Source organism: Panthera onca, chromosome C1, assembly GCF_046562875.1.
Source record: "Panthera onca isolate mPanOnc1 chromosome C1, mPanOnc1 haplotype 2, whole genome shotgun sequence".
NCBI classification, from domain to species: Eukaryota; Metazoa; Chordata; class Mammalia; order Carnivora; family Felidae; genus Panthera; species Panthera onca.
Genome location: NC_138346.1, coordinates 58,626,509 through 58,647,495, shown reverse-complemented (window position 1 = coordinate 58,647,495; position 20,987 = coordinate 58,626,509). Strand labels below are relative to the sequence as shown.

Sequence of the window (20,987 nt, the reverse complement as noted above, 5' to 3'; positions counted from 1 at the left end):
GTTTCTGTGGTAGATTACATTTAAGAGTTTTACACCTCAGTATTTTTAAAAAACTCTCCAAAAGAGAGTCTGCTTCACACAAAACGATGTAAAAGATATGTATGTGGGTCCCTTTTAGGGATGGTTTTCTTGAGGAAAAGTATTGTTGGAGTTGCAAGCTGAGCTAGCTGCTTTTTCCACAGAATAGCATTTTTCACTTGGAAGAATGATTAACATAAATATTAGTTATTCAGACTTGGCATTTTCTCAAAAATGAAAAAAATGAGCCAGCCACCTCAAGGAAAACAACTGTCAATGATAAAATTCAAACTGTCAAGTGAAAATAAGAATTTTGGAAATTTTATATCTGCCATCCTGAACATATTACCAGCTTCCCACCACTTAAATGACTCTTCTGATAGGTCAATGATGATATTAACAAATGTGATTTTTTGATATCGTATAAAGAAATGTGTCAATGTTTAGAAAACCTGTATAACTCTGTGAACCAGTATTTTCCAAATGGCCAACGCATGATACTATAGAATTAGGCACAGTTGCAAGATCCATTTGGAGTTCAAAACAGATCAAGGGATTTTAGTGTAACAGAATATAAATGCTTATTGTGAAGGTTTCAGATAATACCACTGCACGTTAACCGTTAAGAAACTACTACTTATCTAGGTGGACACACACACGTATATACACACACACACACACACACACACACATCTGTATACACACATACACAAGCACTTTAATATATATATTATATATATATAATATATATATGGAATATTAGTCATAAGAAAAGAATGAAATCCTGCCATTTGCGACAACATGGATGGACCTAGAGGGTATTATGCTAAGTGAAAGAAGTCAGAGAGACAAATACCATGATTTCAGTTATATCTGGAATCTAAAAAAAGAAAATAAATGAGCAAACAAAACAAAACAGAAACAGATTCATAAATACAGAGAACTGGTGGTTGTCACAGGGGAGGGGGTGGAGAGATGGACAAAACAGGTGAGGGGAATTAAGTGGTATAAACTTCCAGTTATAAAATAAATAAGTCAAAGTAAACATAGGGAATATAGTCAATAATATTGCATTAACTTTGTATAGTGACAGATGGTGACTAGACTTCTCATGGTGATCATTTTGTAATGTACATAAATGTTGAATCACTATGTTGTATACTTGAAATGAATATTATTATATGCTAACTATACTTCAATTAAAAAAAATTACCATTTATCTAGTTTTGGTGAGGTACCAAAGACAAATATCCACAACTATCTAAAAAGGCTATCCAAATACTCCTTTCTTTTCCAAATGCATATTATTTCTATGAGGTCAGGTTCTCTTCATATGCTTCAACTAAAATAACATATCACCACAGATTGAACACAGAAACATTTATGGGAATCCGGCTGTTTCCTAAACATTAAGACATTAAAAAAAATTTTTTTTAGCGTTCATTTGTATTTGAGAGAGACAGCCAGAGCATGAGTGGGGGAGGGGCAGAGAGAGAGGGAGACACAGAATCCAAAGCAAGCTCCAGGCTCTGAGCTGTCAGCACACAGCCCAACGTGGGGCTTGACCTCATGAACTGGGAGATCGTGACCTGAGCCAGAGTCAGACACTTAACTGACTGAGCCACCCAGGCACTCCAATATTAAGTAAGACATTAAGGAGAATAAGAGAAATGCAAAAAATGCCACTCTTCTAACTAAAGTTGTTCAACAAAACATGATCTTAATAATGCTATTACATTAATATGTATTGGGCTTACTGTTTTTTAAATGAATTAGCAGCATTGAAAAAATCTGTTTTAATTTCCAGTATAGTAAATATCAATAGCTATGATTCATATAAATAAAAACTCTTTAGCACTTCAACAATGTTCAAAGTGTAAAGAGCTCCTCAGTCCAAAATGTTTGAGAACCACTAATTGAATCCATTCGCTGTAATCTTTACTGTGCAAAAGGATCTGTGAGCTCCATGCATGCAGCTTCTCTCTTTCTCACTTGCTCCCTCTCATATATTAATGGGTGTCTGGGCCCCACGCTGAATCTACTAAATCAAAATTTCTGTAGCCATCTCTATTGCATATAAAGTGTCACTGATGAGAACTTTGGTCTAATTTGACTATTTAACTTATTATTGTTTTTTAATATAATTTATTGTCAAATTGGCTAACATACAGCGTGTAAAGCGTGCTCTTGGTTTCTGGGATAAATTCCCGTGGCGAATTTGACTTTTTAATCAAAAACTCTTTATGACTTTGGGGCGCCTGGGTGGCCTGGTCAGTTGAGCATCCGACTTTGCTCAGGTCATGATCTCACAGTTTGTGGGTTTGAGCCCCACATAGGGCTCTCTGCTGTCAGCACAGAGCCTGCTTTAGATCCTCTGTTCCCTTCTCTCTCTCTGTCCCTCCCCAGCTTGTCCTCTCTCTCAAATAAATACTTAAAAACAAAACTACTTATGACTGCGTATTTTAGAACTTCCCCCAAAGTTTTATTTTATTTTATTTTTTCAATATATGAAGTTTATTGTCAAATTGGTTTCCATACAACACCCAGTGCTCATCCCAAAAGGTGCCCTCCTCAATACCCATCCCCCACCCTCCTCTCCCTCCCACCCCCCATCAACCCTCAGTTTGTTCTCAGTTTTTAAGAGTCTCTTATGCTTTGGCTCTCTTCCACTCTAACCTCTTTTTTTCCCCAAAGTCTATTTTATATTAAAGATTTTTTCACTTTCTTTATTACTTTCTCAGAAGTATGATCATTAGCAATAATATCTTTTTATTTTTTATAGTCACGAATGCTAAACCTTATTCATTGTTACTGATTTCCCTGCTTCTGAGAGATAAGACAGAAAATGACAAATTGTCAAACTGTGTTAAGAAGACGAGAGGGTTTTGGTTTTTGTTTGTTTTTCTTTTTTTGCTTCTAAATTATAATAAACTCTCTATAGTAAGTTTTACATATGGTCTCTAGAGTATTGATTTGAAAAACACTTCAACTGCCTTCACAATCTTATTTATTTAGGAGGTGACTGTCAACTCAAAGGTCTTTTGTCAGTTACAAAGAGCTAAGTAAGCTTCAACTTTGACAAGGAAATGCTAATAAGCACTTTGAACACTGAAATGATGGAAACCTCAAGATGTCAACGTGAGTCTTAGTCAACTGTTGAAAATGGAAAAGTGTACAGATTTTTCTTAAATATAATAAATACAAATGCTTTTAATAAATCTTAGTTGCAAGTATATTTCATTAATATACAAATAAGCTATGTTAATCATTTAATATAGTTCGATAATAAAAACTTTAAAGAAATTTATGCAGAGCTCATTCTATTAAGTACACTGTGATTTAAAATTCACATGTTGAATTGTTGACAGCTTTGCACATTTATGTATAATTTACACTATCACCTAAGTATAAAATCCTTTCTTACTTATTTTTGTTGTTGTTTCTATGAAAGGAACAAGCCTATTTGGATTTGTACATTTTTTGTGATGTAAAGAAAGGAGGTAGCATTTGACACAAGCAGCCCTCAGAGAAGTAAGCTACGATACAGGGAAGACTATTTTGTTTCATGTTTTTTATACTTAAAAACTCAATAGTTACAGGTTTCTTATTCTGTAAATTGGAAGCTTTTTAGTCTTTTAACATTGATAAGAGTTTCTTTAAAAACAGAACAAACAAACAAACAAAACTAAACCTAAACCTAAGCACTATAGTTCTAGCATAACATGCCTCAGTGGGTGAAGGGCCCATCGAGACCGAGCTTCAACTATCTCTGGGCAGGTTCCAAGGTGTTTTAATTTCTTCATTTTAAAAAACATTTTTTTAATGTTTTTATTTCTTTTTGAGAGAGAGAGAGAGAGTAAGCAGGGGAGGGGCAGAGAGAGAGAGGGAGATACAGAATCTGAAGCAGGCTGTAGGCTCCGAGCGTCAGCACAGAGCCTGACGTGAGATTCGAACTCACGAACAGCGTGTGATACCGTGACCTGAGCCGGAGTTGTGGGACGCTTAACCTACTGAGCCACCCAGGCGCCTGTAATTTCTTCCTTTTTGAGTAATCCAATTACTCACAATAAAGTGATCTACCTACTTTAAATACGAACACAGTCTATGGTTCCATCACTATGATGACACCAAAGGACATTTGGTGGATCTGGTTGTCCTTTGTGATTTCATTCTTAAAAATGAAGCATGCACTATTAAAACATGCCCCCCAGAATCCCTTTGATAACTCCCCATACACCTATCATCCCTAAAGATACCCATGTTATTATAATCCCTACCTTCAAAAGGATTGCTGTGAAAATCAGAGCAGATCCTCTGGTGAAACACCCAGCACACTTTCTGACGTAGAAAGGCTCAATAAATGTTAGTTATGTTTATTATTATTTGTAGTCTTACAACTCTTAGACATGTTTATTGGGGAGCTACAAAAGACCTTCAATTTCCTGAGGCCGAAGGAAATTATGTCACTGGCTCGACAACTTACAATCCTAGTTAGTATGAGTCAAGCCTGTATTGAAATGTGCATGTTTTCAGCCTGTCTTCTTAACATAGTAAGTTCTCAGAAGTACAGAATCTTAAGTCTGAAAAATCTCTTGAGGGTTACAAAGAGAACTTATTAGTTGTGAATCATGACTGCTAGAAAGGACCTGAATGGCATCTAATGAAGCGGAAGCTGAGTTCTTCAACTCAGTCCTGAAGAGGTTAATGATGTGCTTAAAGTGACATCATTAAAGTCATAAGATGAACAGATATCCTGGCCCAAGGGGATGTCTAATAAAAAAATTGTTTTGAGTGTGTCAGAATGTCTGGATAAGTAGAAGATAATATGATAATTAAAGCTCCCTTTGAAATGCTTTTGTTTGAGGAGCAAAGGTACATCTTCCTGGAAAACAAATCTCAAAAAATAAGAAATTAAAGAAAGAAGTAGAACAGATTCTAAATAAAGAGAACATTTGAACCAGATGCTGTGGACTTCTCCAAAGCTATGATCAAACACTAGCATACATGGCTACAGAAATTCTTTGATGAGTCTTAACATCAGATCAGATGCTAAAGATCCATTACCATTTAAGTTCTGTCTTGAAAAAATAAATAAATTTAGCTTAAAAGTTTAGGGGCGCCTGGGTGGCTGAGTCGGTTAAGTGTCCGACTTCGGCTCAGGTCATGATCTCGTGGTCCGTGAGTTCGAGCCCTGCGTCGGGCTCTGTGCTGACAGCTTGGAGCCTGAAGTCTGTTTCAGATTCTATGTCTCCCTCTCTCTCTGACCCTCCCCCATTCGTGCTCTGTCTCTGTCTCAAAAATAAATAAACGTTAAAAAAAATTTTTTTTTAAAAGCTTAGAATATTTTTTGTATGAAACCAAAAGTGAAATATTCCAAACACTTGTTTATAATCTAATATCACTATGAATTAAAAATATATATGAAAAACTTACCCCCTCCTCAGGAACAATAAACAGTTTCCAAATAAAAGTATTTGTCACATTCACTAAGTAGGCAGGGGCATTTTGGGGGGCTTTGTCCCCCAAAGATGAGTAATTGGATTGGATTACTCAAAGATGAAGGGAATTCACTATTCACATTTGAAATATACGGTAATTAGAATGTTACGTCCACAAGATATCAAAATAGTTCTTTCTGACTTAAATAATAGTTTTAGCTAATCTCACCTCCCCATCCTCCGGTGCACACTGCAGATATAAGTTATGGAAATCCTTTCCCCTCAAATTGCTTCATTAATTTAGAACCAAGGAACTTCAAAGAGCAGACAAGTGTGGCTGTGATTACATACGAAGCTAAGATGCAACTCTCCATATTCAACAAGTGGAGAAATATGCTTTTCACATGAAAGTCTTCTCCATTTTATTTATTTACTTATTTTTTGCACGTAGATTTTTTTAAATTTTATTTTTAATTTTTTTTTAATTTACATCCAAATTAGCATATAGTGAAACAATGATTTCAGGTCTTCTCCATTTTAAAGATAAAGACTATTCCAACTGTGTATGTTTTTTTAAGTTACCCCCCAAAATAACTTATAAATTTAAATTTTTTGGTTAGTTATCATTATTCCTGAAGAAATACTGATTTTTAGAGCATTAAATATTCTGGGAAAAAAAATCTCATATTTGAAGGGGAAAAGCCATTTACAAGAATAAACAAAAATCTAAATTAGAAAATCTATTAAAATGACTAGTATAATCTAAATTATGCTAATCTGAATAAGCAAAGGAACCATTTTTATTTAATATTTTTAAAAAATACTTAAGGAAGATTCATTATTATAAAAACATAGCATGCAGGAAAAAAACCACTGGTTACCAATCACTTAACAACAAAATTTCCTGGCCAGAAGAATTTTCCTCTCTGAACCAACATATCATCATTTAAAACATGAGGATAATCTTCAAGTTTCTTTTTAATATTCTCGGTGTATAAGACAGAAAATTAGCTTCATGAGAAGATCCAAAGTTGTCTTGATTGGTATTGGGCACGGTAGCCCAAATGAGCTGTATTCAATAAATATTCATAAAATGAGTGAATGAAAAATACATTAAGAGATTGGTTGAATAATTACTGCATATAAACACAATGTAATGTTACACAGGGGCGCCTGGGTGGCTCAGTCAGTCAAGCGTCCGACTCTTGATTTTGGCTCAGGTCATGATCTCGTGCTTCGTGAGTTTAAGTCCCACATCAGACTCTGCTCTGGCAGCGTGGAGCCTACTTGGGATTCTGTCTCCCTCTTTTTTTGCCCCTCCCCCACTGGCTCTCTACCTCTTTCTCTCTAAAAAAATAAACATTAAAATAAAGGAATGTTATGTAGACATTTAAAACAATTGAGCATTATTCGCATGGAAAGATTTTTCATAACCTAATAGTAAAGCAAATTACAAAGGAGTTTATATAGAAGAAACATGTTTTCTCTCTCTCCTCTCTCCTTTCCTCTCTCTCATACAGACACACACACACACACTCTAGAAGAATAAACAGAATATTGTTGGTTATGTTATCCATCAATAATGGGATTTGGTGTGAATTTAATGCTAGTTTTTAAATGTTTTTTTTTTTTAATTTTTGTAGGAAATGAACAAGGATTACTTGTACAATAAAAATATAAAAATTTAAAATAATCTGTGCACAGGAAGGCTTGAAGGAAATCTATCAAAATGTTGACATACACTGTGGATGGTGAGGCTATGAATAATCCTCTTTTCTTTTTAGTTCCTATTTTTCAGATTTTTTATAAAGAACGTGTATTTCCTTAAAAGTAGGGGAGTAAACGCTCTTAAATTCATTAATTAGATACATCAACACATGATTCCTTTTTTTGAAATTTAAGGACAGTTTTAGGTCACATGAGTGGACTGGTTCACAAATACCACATATACATATACAGGCATAACATGGTATACTAGTCAGTGTACATAACACATTTCTACAATTCTTCTCTACTCTGCTTCTATTCAGAAGTAGAAGCAGAAGCAGAACTCTAGTGCTCTTCCCCCTCCACCACTATACCCAGTCCTCCCAGCCTTAAGAAGCAGCAGACCTCAAGAAGGTGGCCAACAAACCATGCCGAATTCTAAAAGAGGGTCACAAGGTTTTTGAGTTCCTGAGGCTTCGAGAACAGTTCTGGTTCACTGGAGAGCCTACTCTAGTCAAACTGCATTGCAAGAGATTACTAAAATTCCTATGTAAATTCTTAAATCTACTTTTAAGGAATTAGGGTGGAGTCAAGGTTCTGCATCTATTAACATTCCCCCCATTCACTCATATTCCAATAGTTTTGTCTGAGGGTGCCAGGAGAAAACTTAAAATCATTTCTCCAGGATTTTATACAACCCACAGTCCACACATAGGAGTTTGTCAGACAAGAGATTATCACTCTTCACCTGGGAACGAGAAGAGCAGAACTCCAGTCTTCAGGATTCTTGAGTGGGTTGTACCTGCAAGCTTTCAAGGATCATAGGGAGACATGTCTAAATGCTCTAGTGGTCTCAATAAAACTGGGAAAAAAAAGCTTCAGCGGTATTCCATAGGGAATTCTGAAATCATACCACTGCCACAAAGAAAGCCTTTTCCCATCTGAGCAAACTGCAAAGAGGAAGCAGAAATGGTAGTTTTTCTCATTGTGATACTTGGTACCATGTGGTACGCTTCCCACTCAGAGAGTCGGGGACGCTGTACTTCCTATCAACTGTGACTGTGACTAGCATCTGCCATGGGACCTATTCCCGAGAGGAAGGGCCAAGAGATGGCAGTGATTAAAGGAGAGCTGGCTGAGTGCTTCTGTCTCAGGTCCAAGATCCCAACAGAGCAGAGAAGACCTTCCTCCCTAAGAATCTTCTCTCATTGTGTTCCCACATTTTTGAAGTTCTTATCATAGATGAAAAAGTGAAAAGCCCATAATGATAGGAGTGAAACCATCAACAAGTCACAGTGCCTTGCAATCGGTACTAAACATCCGTCATTCTTTTGTTGCCCATATTTCTCTAAAATAATATGACTTGAGAAATTTTACATCTAAAATCAAGATAAGAAGGTAGGTATTTACGGGCACCTGGGTGGCTTAGTCAGTTAAGTGTCCAACTCCTGATTTCAGCTCAGGTCATGATCACGCAGTTCATGGGATCGAGCCCCACAGTGAGCTCCACACTGATAGGGCAGAGCCTGCTTGGGATTCTTTCTCTCTCTCTCTCTCTCTCCCTCTCTCTCTCTCTCTCTCTCTCTCTCTCTCTCTCCAAAAAAATAAATAAATAAATAAACTTAAAAAAAAAGGTAAGTAAGATGATGTACTTATAATAAATAGAAAATGAAGGTAAAAAGTGCTATACATGTGGAAAACTAAAACATTAAAAAGAATGCCACCTTCATATCAATACTTATAAAAATAAGTTCTTGTCCTGATAGAGATCTAATCAGTGGTTGCACTAGGACCGGGGGTGGAGGTGCGATTTTCTACAAAGAGACACTAGGGGAACTTCATGGAGTAATGGCATGTTCTATATTTGATTGCAGTGGTGGTTACATAGGTATGTGTATTTGTCAAAGCTCATCAAACTAGACACATAACTGTGTGCATTTTATTGCATATAAATTATACTGCAATAAAGTTGACTTACAAAAAATTCTTAGAAAATAAGCCTATAAAGAGATATGGGCTTGTTCATTTGCAGTTTCCCCATTGCGAGGAAAAACAGAACTTTCTCCAGGGATAGGGGAACTATATAGTTTTTTTTTCCTGACTATGAACTTGAGCAGCAACCCCAAGTCATTCTAAAGTTATTAAGCAAACTATACCCATGACGAGGATCTCCTTCTGCTGAGTGGGTGAAAGAAAGAAAGGTGTAAATCTCTTAGATGGTGCTACATAATCTGCAATAAATATAAAAGCTTCTGCTTTTGGAGAGGAATTTTATACTAAAGGTGGTGTGTTTGTTTTTAATCAAACAATGTTGGTCAATAAGTACAAACTGGACTAATTTAGAAATTATCAAAGATGACCCTCATGCACTGTTGGTGGGAATGCACACTGCTACAGCCACTGTGGAAAATGGTGTGGAGGTGCCTCAAACAGTTAAACATAGAACTACTCTATGACCCAGTAATCACACTACCGGATATTTACCCAAAGAATACAAAAACACTAATTCGAAAATATATACGCACCCCTATGTTCACTGCAGCGTTATTTACAATAGCCAAATTATGGAAGCAGCCCAAGTGTCCATTGATAGATGAATGTATAAAGAAGATGTAGTGTGCACACACACACACACACACACACACACACACACACACACATATACACACACACACTGGAATATGATTCAGCCATAAAAAAGAATGAAATCTTGCTAATTGCAGTGATATGGATGAAGCTAGAGGGCATAATGCTAAGTGAAATTAGAGAAAGATAAATACCATATGATTTCACTGATATGTGGAATTTAAAAAAACAAATGAAGAAAAAAAAAACAAACCAAAAACCTATAGAGAAACTATCTTTTAACTGTATACAACAAACAGATGTTTACGGGGGGGGGGGGGGGGCGGGGAACGGGTGAAACAGGTGATGGGGATTAAGAGTACACTTATCATGATGAGCACTGAGTGATGTATAGAATTACTGAATCACTATATTGTACACCTGAAACTAACATAACACTGTATGTAACTACACTGGAATTAAAATTTGAAAAATAAAACCAAAAATAAAAGAGCTTCCTAAAACAGGAAAAGAAAGAAATTACCAAAAATAATGTTTAAGTTGTAAAATTTTAGTTCATCAGCAAACCTACAGCATTTAGTGAATTTTCACTGGATGTCTTTAGAACCTGAGGAAATAGAGGATAATAGAGCTGATTCATTCAAGTTACTGAGCAAAACAATGAAATAACATAGCAGCACACTTAAAAGGAATCACATAAACAAGGGCACGATCAGTTGATTATAGAGGTCTAGAATGTCTTACTGAAAGAATCTATTTTTGCAATATAATGCTCAGGTTTGAGCATTTTTGACCGGGTGCAGTAACTCAAAGGAGACCCAAGAAGAGTTAAGGACTAACTTATGAGGCCATTTAAAACAATTAAGGTCTCACAACTTGGGTAAGGAAAGGCTCAGGGCATGATCTGTGAGTCTCTGAGAGGTCTAAATATTAGGGAAAGAGAAAGTACTCCAAGGATAAAGGGAAATAGGATGGAGCAAAAGGCCCAAGAAAAAATTACAGATCCAAATCATTTAGGATGAGATCTAATGTAAGGATTTATTGAAATGAGGGGCACCTGGGTGGCTCAGTCGGTTGAGTGTCGGACTTCAGCTCAGGTGATGAATTCACGGTTTGTGAGTTTGAACCCCCGTCAGGATCTGTGCTGACAGCTCGGAGACTGGAGCCTGCTTTGGATCCTGTGCCTCCCTCGCTTTCTGTACCTTCCCCGCTCATGCTCTCTCTGTGTCTCTCTGTCTCTCTCAAAAACAAATAAACATTAAAAATTAAAAAAAAAAAGCATTTATTGAAACTGGAAAGTTTTATTTTAGAATTGCCCAGAGAATTGGTTTGTGGGCAACATGGGAAAGCCAGATGATTGCTTGATAGTCTCACTCACTTTGTACCCAAATGCTATCACTCCTAAAGCCACCAGAGCTGATTTCTGCTTCAGAGTTAAACGGAGAGGCCACCAATGATTCTTTCCTCACGAAAATGCTGGAGACTCTGAAATAGCAATTGTGAAACAATCTCTAACAGCTTCCTTTTCCAACCCTCAAGCCAGTAATTTAAGACTTATTTTATTTGTTAAATTGGCTCATATACAGAGATCTTCCAAAACTGCAGCTGGCTTGGTAAATTACAATTTGGTCTTCCGTTGGCCTGGTTTTTGGAGCTGAGGATTTGATGTTTACTTCCATTTTCATCTTTCCATCTGGTTTTCCCTAATGGCTTTTAATTACTAATCCTTTCTGTGGGTGATAAGATGGAGGAACAGAGGAGATTCATGCAACAAATGTCTGGGGCCCCCTTTGAGTTTTCTTTAATCATTTTAAGTATGAGATTCTCTGGTGGGGTCCACACTGTCCCAACACATGACTGATATAACCATGAGTTTGGGGAGATGCCACTTCTCTAACCATCTTGGCTTCTTGGCACATATCCCCGAAGACGTGCATCTAGCCACCACATTTCACAAACTATTTCATATCACAATTTTTCTGTTCCTCAGATGCTCTAGCTATGGAATAAGGAATGGCCATCCCTACCTCACAGAGACATGCTAAGGACTCTGAGTTCTTAAAGGAAAAATAATATAAAGTATCAAATCAACTTGAGTGACTATATTTTTCTTTCTCGGATTTGGCTGAATTCATAAAATATACTCATTTGTTCATGTAGTCAGTCAACAACCATTAATATAAAATCCAAAGTGCTGAACGAGAAGTGTAACAACACGGGGGGTTTAAAGCCTTGAAACTGGAGTGGAATGCCAGAATGTCCTATTAATTTCTGATCTATGATTCTGAAAAAGTAGTGTTCTTGTCTACAAAAGTGTTTTCTGTGATCTGCTGGGCTATTAGAGAAGCAAACTCACATCAGAGCAAGTCCAACTTAATACTTACTGAACTGCAGTACTCTTCAGATGATATAGGCAGGTAGCCTCTTGCTATCAAGATCCCTAACTGCTAATTAATTAGGGTGGAAACAATGAAAACATTAACATATAAGGCAGGGTTTCTTTGAGGCAGGACTTCTATCTTGTACATCTTTTATCCCTTCCAGAGTCTAGCCTGTTTCCTTACAAACAGGAGGCATGCAATAGATGTTGAATTAAATGCAATTAATTTTCATAGGAGATGAGTCAGTGTTCATGGATACTGAAGAAGACATGGGGATGATATTTTTGCAATGCTCTTTACTTATTTATGTTCCAAGATTACTCTTGAGTAAAACCACAAATCTATTTAGATAGATAGCTCATAGAAGACTATCTAGAAAGTGAAACGTGAAGATGTTAAGGCCACAGAAGGAGAGGGTTTGCCTAGCTGGAGTTAGGAGAATAATCAGAAGTTCGGGGAAATTTGAGAGATGCTTGCTAATGGACTCAACATGGGATGCACCTTCAATAAAAGTTCACTGACAGGCAGAGAAGCAGAAGACTTTAATTGTCTTACATTCAGGGAAAGTAGAGTTAAAATACTGGTCAATACTAAAATGCAAATACCATAAAAAATAACATATTCTAGCCTTAAAAATCCTTAGCATATTATTGGGCAAAGACATGCTTCCTGTTTAGACACAATTAGAGGCATCCTAGTATTACTAAAAGAGAAACTCCACTGTTGGATGAAGCAATTTGGAGCTGTTTGATGTTATGTTGTGAACAAGGAGGGCACTTCAAGCAATGAAAAGATGGATCCTGAAGAGAAACCTGAACATGCTGTTTCCAGCAAAGGCTGGGGGAACAGTACTCAGACCCACAAATGGGCATCTGGTTGGTGATGGCTCTGATCCCAAAGTCAATAATGCATTACATACGAGGAAGGCCACTTTATAAAATTTCATGAATATTCATAACCACCAGTATAACGGAATCCATAATCCTCATTTTAGAGACCGAGGCAAATTGAGACCCAGGGAGACTTAGGGCTTGCTCAAAACCACACAGACAAATATATACTTATATACTGACTATGTAGGATTTTTAACTCTACTTGATTCTTAAGAAGGATACTTAGAGAAGAGAAACCCACTATCAGACGTTCTGTAGGGCAACTATAGTCTTTCTCACAAATGACTAAATTGGCTTCTTTATACAAATAGGTGACCCTGGGCAAATCTGGCAGTTCTCCGAGTGCCTGTTCTCCTCTGGAACAACTCATCCTAACCTTCAGCCACAATGGAAGTGTGAACATGTAAATCTGACCAGGGGAGAGAGGAATGGATATGGATAAAGGCAGGGTTAGGAAGCAGATGAACAACAGGAGCACAAGTTGGGGAAGAATAAGGACGAAGAAGCAAAAGACAGGCTTTATTTTTTTTAATGTTTACTTATTTTTGAGAGAGAGAGAGACGGAGAGAGAGAGAGAACGAGCAGGAGAGTGGAAGAGAGAGAGAAAGGGAAATACAGAATTGGAAGCAGGATCCAGGCTCTGAGCTGTCGGCCCAGAGCCTGACGCGGGGCTCAAACCCACGAACTGTGAGATCATGACCTGAGCCGAAGTCGGTCTCTCAACCAACTGCGCCACCCAGGTGCCCTGGAAAAGATAGGCTTTAAAAAGTGGTAAGGTATAAAGTCAAAGAACAGTTTTCTGTAGATTGCTTCATGGTACTCCCTCCTCTGATATGGTTACTTTCGCAATGATTAAGTATGGCTTTCCCCGCTGATTTCTACACGAGATTATAGGGATACAAATAATGTGCTAGCTACATATTTTTTAAGCAAAGTAAAAACATTTAGGAGAGCTGTTTCGTGGGAGAATAAGACAATTAGCAGACCAGACTGCCTGGGCCCCTTTTGCCATTCCCAGGGACAAAGACTCCTATCATTTTATGGAGATGCCAAAAGAAGTCCAGTAGTTATAGCAGTTTTTTGGCAGGGCCCTGATTACATTTAAACTTCAAACTTCACAAGGTTTTTCAGTACATATGCAGTCTGGTGATTCCCAAAGAAGTCTTTAAAAAGTGGAATTTAAATGTAAAAGAAATTCCTGAAGAATAAAATAATATGACAGTATGCCAAGCATTGCAATCATTCCAAACTTCCAGGGGAAGAAAAAAACACATATATACACACACAGACACATACAGGTTATTTGGCTTGGTGAAGTTCCATAAAACCAACAAATGGATTTTGCACCCCCTTGCCATCACAAGTCACTCTTACATGTGAGGCAGGTTTGGGGCTTAGAAGACTAGATTCTAAAGAAATGAGGTCCTGGCTAGATTCTGAGTTCTGACTCCTAGCACAGTTTCTGAAATGCAAATTAATATATTTTATTTGGCAGTTTACATTATTAACAGCTATGAGACATGTTCTAAAGCAGGGCTTTGGAGAATTTGAAATTACATTATTAATAAGTATAAAATTATCATAAAAATTGTTGCATTCAACCATTGGTCCAATATCTGTTGAAGCAAACATATGACATTTACTACTTGGAGAAAGAAACTACTCAAATACAGTTCCAAGATAAATTTTGAAAAAGTAACTAATAAAAGCTGGGTTCATGGCCAGTGTGGATACTACAGTTAAGCCATTTTAGAAGAGAAGGAACTCTGGCTTTTCAACAGGCTACCACTTCATGACTAAATTTCTCTTAATACTTTTTGAAAAGAAATTCAAGTTTCTGATTGATATTTCAAGCTGGAGAAGGAATTGGAGAGTTAATGAAAAAATGACACAGATGTCACTTGGAAAAAAAATCCCCGCCCTCAGAATATGCCACGAGCTTTCCTAGGGACAGCTAGGGACCTTCAGGATTCACTTCCTGTGGCAAAAAACTTTAAGGCCATCAAACCATCCTGATAACCTTCCACAAAGCTCAGATGCTCAACTTACACTTAAGGACTGAAAAATAAAACATGCATGGCATTCTCCTCCTTTAATTTTAGAAGGAGGAAAGACCTTAAGAGATATCTGATTCAGAATTTCCCCAAGTGGATTTCGTGAAATATTATTTTCCTGAATAATTTTCTGAAGAGTGGCGAGGCGCTTCAGGGAAGTCTGGGAACACTCTTGGAGAGTCATAACACATATTATTAGGTCATTAGCGAAACTGAGAAGACTACAGAAAAGAAATAGGTAAGTTAAAAAAAATTTTTTTTCAGCAAGCCTATTTGAGCACAGAGCCCTTTTTGCAGTAAGCAAAATTGTAACAATTGTAAAATTACTGTTTTAGAGAAAAACCCTTATCTGTGAAGAATCTGAAGTCCAGACAGGCTAGGGGATTGTCCCAAAGTCACACAATTAGTTGGTAGATAAGCTAAAAATAGATCTCACCTTTCAAGACCAGACTTCGGTGCTATTTCTGTCCTATGTTCTCTGCCTCTTACAACACCTACACTCCTTGAAGGATCACAGACTATAACAAGAACCACATCTTGGAGATCATCTGGCCCAAAGCCCTCTTATTAAAGGCGGGGAAACACAGTCTCAGAGAAGTGAAGCAGTCTGTCCAAAGTGACACATGAAATCAATTCCTGTAGCAGAACTGGAACCTAGCTCTGAACTCCAATACCAGCAACCTTTCCACACCAGCATCCTAACTCCTGCGAAATCACCACTTTTGCCTCTGAGGAAAAGGTAAGCCCCTCCCGGACAAGAGGGACTTTAGCTATTCAGGATCCAGTAAAATACTTATTAAATCATACTTGTGTCAAGCGATATTTGAAATCAATGAAACACGATTGTCTTTACTTACAAATGTCATCAACTGTGACAGGGAATCAATGTTTCAAGCTCCTGAACAGGTCATCATCCCTGTCCTGTTGGATGACACCTATAAATAAAATAAATCTATTTTTGAGTGAGTAGATTTTAAGCCAACTAGATTTAAGATGCATGCAGTTTAAAGCAAAGAGAAATTTTTTTTTTTTTTTTCCATGATCCTTAACTATGTACCGCTGGAGAGAAATACTTTCCGGTGCTAGCTACCTCACTCTATGTGGCCATCAGTGGCCATCAGCAGCAGGCAATCCAGACCATGTGCCATCACAGGTGCTGCTGCCAGAATACATGGGGAATCACGGATCCTAGAGCTAAAAGGGTCCTCCAGACATCGTCTACCTCAGTCTCTTTCCTCTGTGAATGCTACTTTCACTTTGTAGGAGGGACAACCAAGACTCTAGGAGGTGAAACGACTAGCCCACTGGGAAACAGCTGTGTCTTTAGTTCGAGTCTCTTGATTTTGAAAAGTATATCCAGAACACATTAGCAAAGGTAATCATTTGGCCGATCAACTCTAAAAACCTCACATGGACACATTTTAAACACATTCACAAATGCTGACTTAGAATATTCTATCACATCTGCATAAAATGCATTGTCAGTATTAGAGATACTTAAATACGAGCATGACTGAAAAATACCATGAATAGAAAATAACCAAAAGTGAGAAAATGGGAACTAGAGAGTGAAAAGAACAATATTAAATATGGCAAGCAATCAGGATTCTACATTCTGGTTACTTCCAAAAAAGATTAGGGTTCCTAACAAACACGAATACATGAAAAACCTTTTTCTACAAATTTTCTACAGTCTGTAATTTAAAATGTTGGGTTCGCTGTAGCCGCAAAATGCTACTTTGAGTTAGATTTGCCAGAAACTAAAATTTAGGCTAGACAATGAACATTTTAAATTTCCATTCTGTGCCTAAATACTTCAAGATAACTGCAAGTATTTTAGGATACCGCCTTGAGGTAATATAGCTGTCACAGTAACGTCACCACCAAACTCATGAGTGCTTACTGTGTGCCTGTCGCTGTTTGACTATTTTGCACATACTATCTCCTTCAATCAATCCTCACAACAGTTTGATTATAATTTTACAAATGAGAACATCAAAGCACAGAGAAATTCAGTGACACGAAGTAAGTTCACACAACTGGTAAAATGGTAGAATTTGTGCACAAATCTATTTGGTGACACAATCCAAGCTCAAATCACTATATAATACTGCATTTCTTTAATATGGCCGCGGGAGAGCCTCAAGAATATTAGAGTGAATAACACAATTCCAATTAGAATACATAAAATTCTCCCAACTAAATCCCATACAATGTAAAACATCAAGAAATTCTCTCACTCTTTTTCTGAGGGATAAAGAGGCAGCTAGGGATCATTTTCCAAAGCAAATAGTAATGCCAAGGAATTGAAACTTCTGATGTTAACTTTAAACATATTACAACTAAAATGTGACAAAGGAAAAACTTAAATTGTCTCTTGTAATTAAAATAAATCTTTCTGATTCAATTAATTCTTAAGGGTCCCGAAGGAGATAAACACTCCTGTTACTCAAGACTGACTGATTCCCAAAATAGTAAAAGTTATCGATAGACTGAATTTAATCCTACGTACTTTAAAGCATGGCTATATATCATTTTGCTAAAGAACGGAACTATTTATAACGGGAATAAAAAAGTAGTTTTGATAGATTATGCGACCCCCTCAATTTCTCATGTAATACAGCTCTCTTTTCTTGACCGTAGTCATGCTTCTGACCCAAAGCCCTGAGCTTTTTTTTTTTTTTTTAAATCAGGGGACATTTTTTTTTCATCATAGTTTTAAAACCATGAAACTGATAAAATAGGAAATAATACGGAGCACAAATATATACCTGACATAACTGAACAAGAATTAGATATATGCAAAGTTCAGCACCACAGAAACCAGTGACATTAGGGAAACGCACATCTTTTTCAAAGCTCTGTGGAGAAGTCAATCTCTTCTGGCAATAATGGCTTTTTTATACGGACCCCAAACAGAAGAAGATAAAGTGTGGTTTCATGGTAGCTTACCCTTTTCTCTGACACCCCATCCTGGCCTGTAGAATCTCTCTCATCATGTGTCTCTTTCAGGACTGGCATATGTTTTTGGTATGCTGGCTCTCTGTTTAAGGTTGTGTATCCTATGTGCTCATAAATTGGGTTTATCGTCATCTTGGCAATGTATTCTGCTGCCTTGGTTTCAATATAGAGAGTAATCAATCCATCAGTCACCAGATCGTGGATGGACTCAAAGCGCTTCTCCCCAACGAAGTGCTTTCCATCGTAGTAGAGCCTGAAGTTTCTGGTTTGACTTCCAAATCTGCCTCAATGAAATGGGAAAGATGTTTTTAAGAAAAGTAAGCAAGTGAATTCTTTCTGAAAAAAAAAAAAAAAAGAGAAAGAGCAAAAAAAAACTATTGCTTTGTGTGTGTCTTCTTTGTTAAATAAACTGTGGCTAATCTCTATGAATCGTCTGGAATACAGAAAATAAAACTTGTGAACACAAAGAATAAACTTGCAACAACTAGGGATAACTAGCTAAAAGCATGCCTACTCTAGAGGGGAAACAATGTTCTTGTTTATCTTTTTAAACCACTTCATTAACCTGTAGGAAAAGTGAAGGAAAATAAAGCTTATATCCTATTAGAGCACATTCTATATTCAATTAGTCAACTCCATAATAGATGAAATTTCTTTAACATGTTCTCTTCAAGTCGATCAATAAAAATATTCAACATGCTTTAGACCCAGCATTCATGTCTTTTAATGAGAAAGCCCCATTTAATGGGCTCACGTAAGTACAATGCCAGCAATCATTTAAAGCACAGCTGAGTCCAGAACCTGAACCACACAGTAAGGCAGGATGGCAACAGAAACATACTTCTGCGATTTCTAGCCATGAGTCAATGACTTGCTCTTTCCTTTTATATAGTCATTTTTCTGTGTCTGCATGTTGAGTCGAGGCAAGAAACGTCAGCAATATATATAGGGCACAGAAGTCATAAACGAATGGACTCTAGATCTGTTCTCACTTTTGGGTCATGTTTTGGTGACATACTTTAAAAACCGGAGAATAATGGTTTACTCTTCTGATAATTTCAGTATTTTGCCTCCTGATTTTATGAAAGGGGATGCCAAAAGGCACCAAGAGCCAGTATCATGGTCTCCCAAAGGCAATCCCAAGTGAGCCTAATTAAAAACAAAACAAGTCAGAGAGGATGTATTTAATTTCACTGTTAAAAATACACAGAACAACAACAAAAAAGACCCCCAAATACACAGAACAGAGGTGAACTTAAATACCAAAATAATACCGTGTTTAATACCAAAGTAAAATGTTTAATTAGGACTCCAAACTTTCACAACAATATTATTCTGGTATTGATTATATTCCAGAAAGACAGGACTTACCAACTTAAGATTCTACTTTTAACTTATCCTTAAAAGAGGAAACAAAATAATTTTTTATAATGGCCTGAGGTATCTCTGTGTCTGTCGTTCAAATTGAACTTTAGTAATTATTGAATCTAGAACCTGGCATTCTATCCATGATGGTCCTTCTACTATAATAAAATTTATCCACCTTTGGTCCTTTAAAAGCAATTATATTTTGATTTATACTCAAGTGAATGATCCATATAATTCCAATTTCCCACTGGTCATTTTCCTGTAATGTTATAGACATATTTCTCCTAAGTAAATTTTCATTATAACGTAAGTCTAAAAAAGTAGAAGGTAAAATTTCTACACCAAAGTTAAATATAAAAGTTTCTTTCAGTTTAATATACTGTTTTTATTCTTTCCTTTCTGTTAAGACATATTATCTGTTTTTTGAGTAATAAACATGGAAGGCCACTTTATAATTTTTGTAAGAGTCTTAAAACAATAATCACTCAGCACTGTTAAACATTAAGTCCTTTTATAGCTCAGGTGTGTTCAGAGACATTTCAATGAGGGATTAGACCATTTTACTCCTTCAGGGGTTTATGATTTCACAGTGCGTGTGGCACTTAAACTAAAGACTATCCAAGCAATGGTGGTAGGCACTTGTCACTCACATTTATTCTAAAATCTGAACAGTATGGGAGTGTAGGGCAGAAGGGATGATGGCGTTCTTGGCCTCACCTGGGTGAGTGTGGGGAGACTGAAAGAGCTGGTCTAGGACGCTTCACAATGGGCCTACTGCTACCCCAGCTAAGGAGAGGATTTCCTGGCTACCTCTAGGCATCAGGCAAAAAAGACTAAGTAAGTTTGTACTTTTCCGTTTATCACAGCAACCTGAAGAGACCCAGCGCGCAACTCCCAATTCCTCCTCAACCTGCACGTCAGCTCTGGACTTCCGGTCCAGTCGAACTTCCAGTCTTTTTTTTTTTTAAAAAAACTTTTTTTTAAATGTTTGTTTATTTTTGAGACAGAGAGAGACAGAGCATGAATGGGGGAGGGGCAGAGAGAGAGGGAGACACAGAATCGGAAGCAGGCTCCAGGCTCTGAGCCATCAGCCCAGAGCCTGACGCGGGGCTCGAACTCACAGACCATGAGATCGTGACCTGAGCTGAAGTCGGACGCTCAACCGACTGAGCCACCCAGGCGCCCCTCGAACTTCCAGTCTTAAGGAACCTGATCCAATAACTAAAGTAACTCATAATATGGGCTGATTAAAATGTAACCTCAGAGGACAAGAAAATGAATTTCCATTTTGGAATTATGATTGACTTTTTAGGAAAGTTGCATTATTTTTACTAAAGGAGACACACCCTCTCATTGCCTAGCCTGTACAGCCCTCTCTTTCCCTTGGGAAGTTACATAAAGAATAGCATCACAGTTTACATCAACGGAGTCTCCTTCCCTTCTGTGATTTGAAAGGCATGATAGAAAATCTTTGAGCAAGTTGGGGAATGGATGTGTCTATTCTACAAAAGAGCCAGAAAAGCAGAGATGCTGAATCTAAAGGCAAAGAAAGGATCCTTTCTTGGAAAAGTTTACCACTTA

General features: G+C 37.2%; 1 protein-coding gene across 4 annotated transcripts in view; it reads right to left on the bottom strand.

Moving 5' to 3' along the window:
- Positions 1 to 20,987, bottom strand: part of CHN1 (chimerin 1) — a 203,131-nt gene that overhangs the window by 68,358 nt on the left and 113,786 nt on the right. For 3 of the 4 annotated variants that reach the window (XM_060621788.3, XM_060621789.3, XM_078451147.2), the window contains one exon: positions 18,030 to 18,318. In XM_060621788.3, coding sequence (XP_060477771.1) covers positions 18,030 to 18,318 — 289 coding nt within the window. Of the gene's footprint in view, positions 1 to 15,934; positions 15,959 to 18,029; positions 18,319 to 20,987 lie in introns of those variants that run through there. The other variant, XM_060621790.3, reaches the window with a different exon arrangement.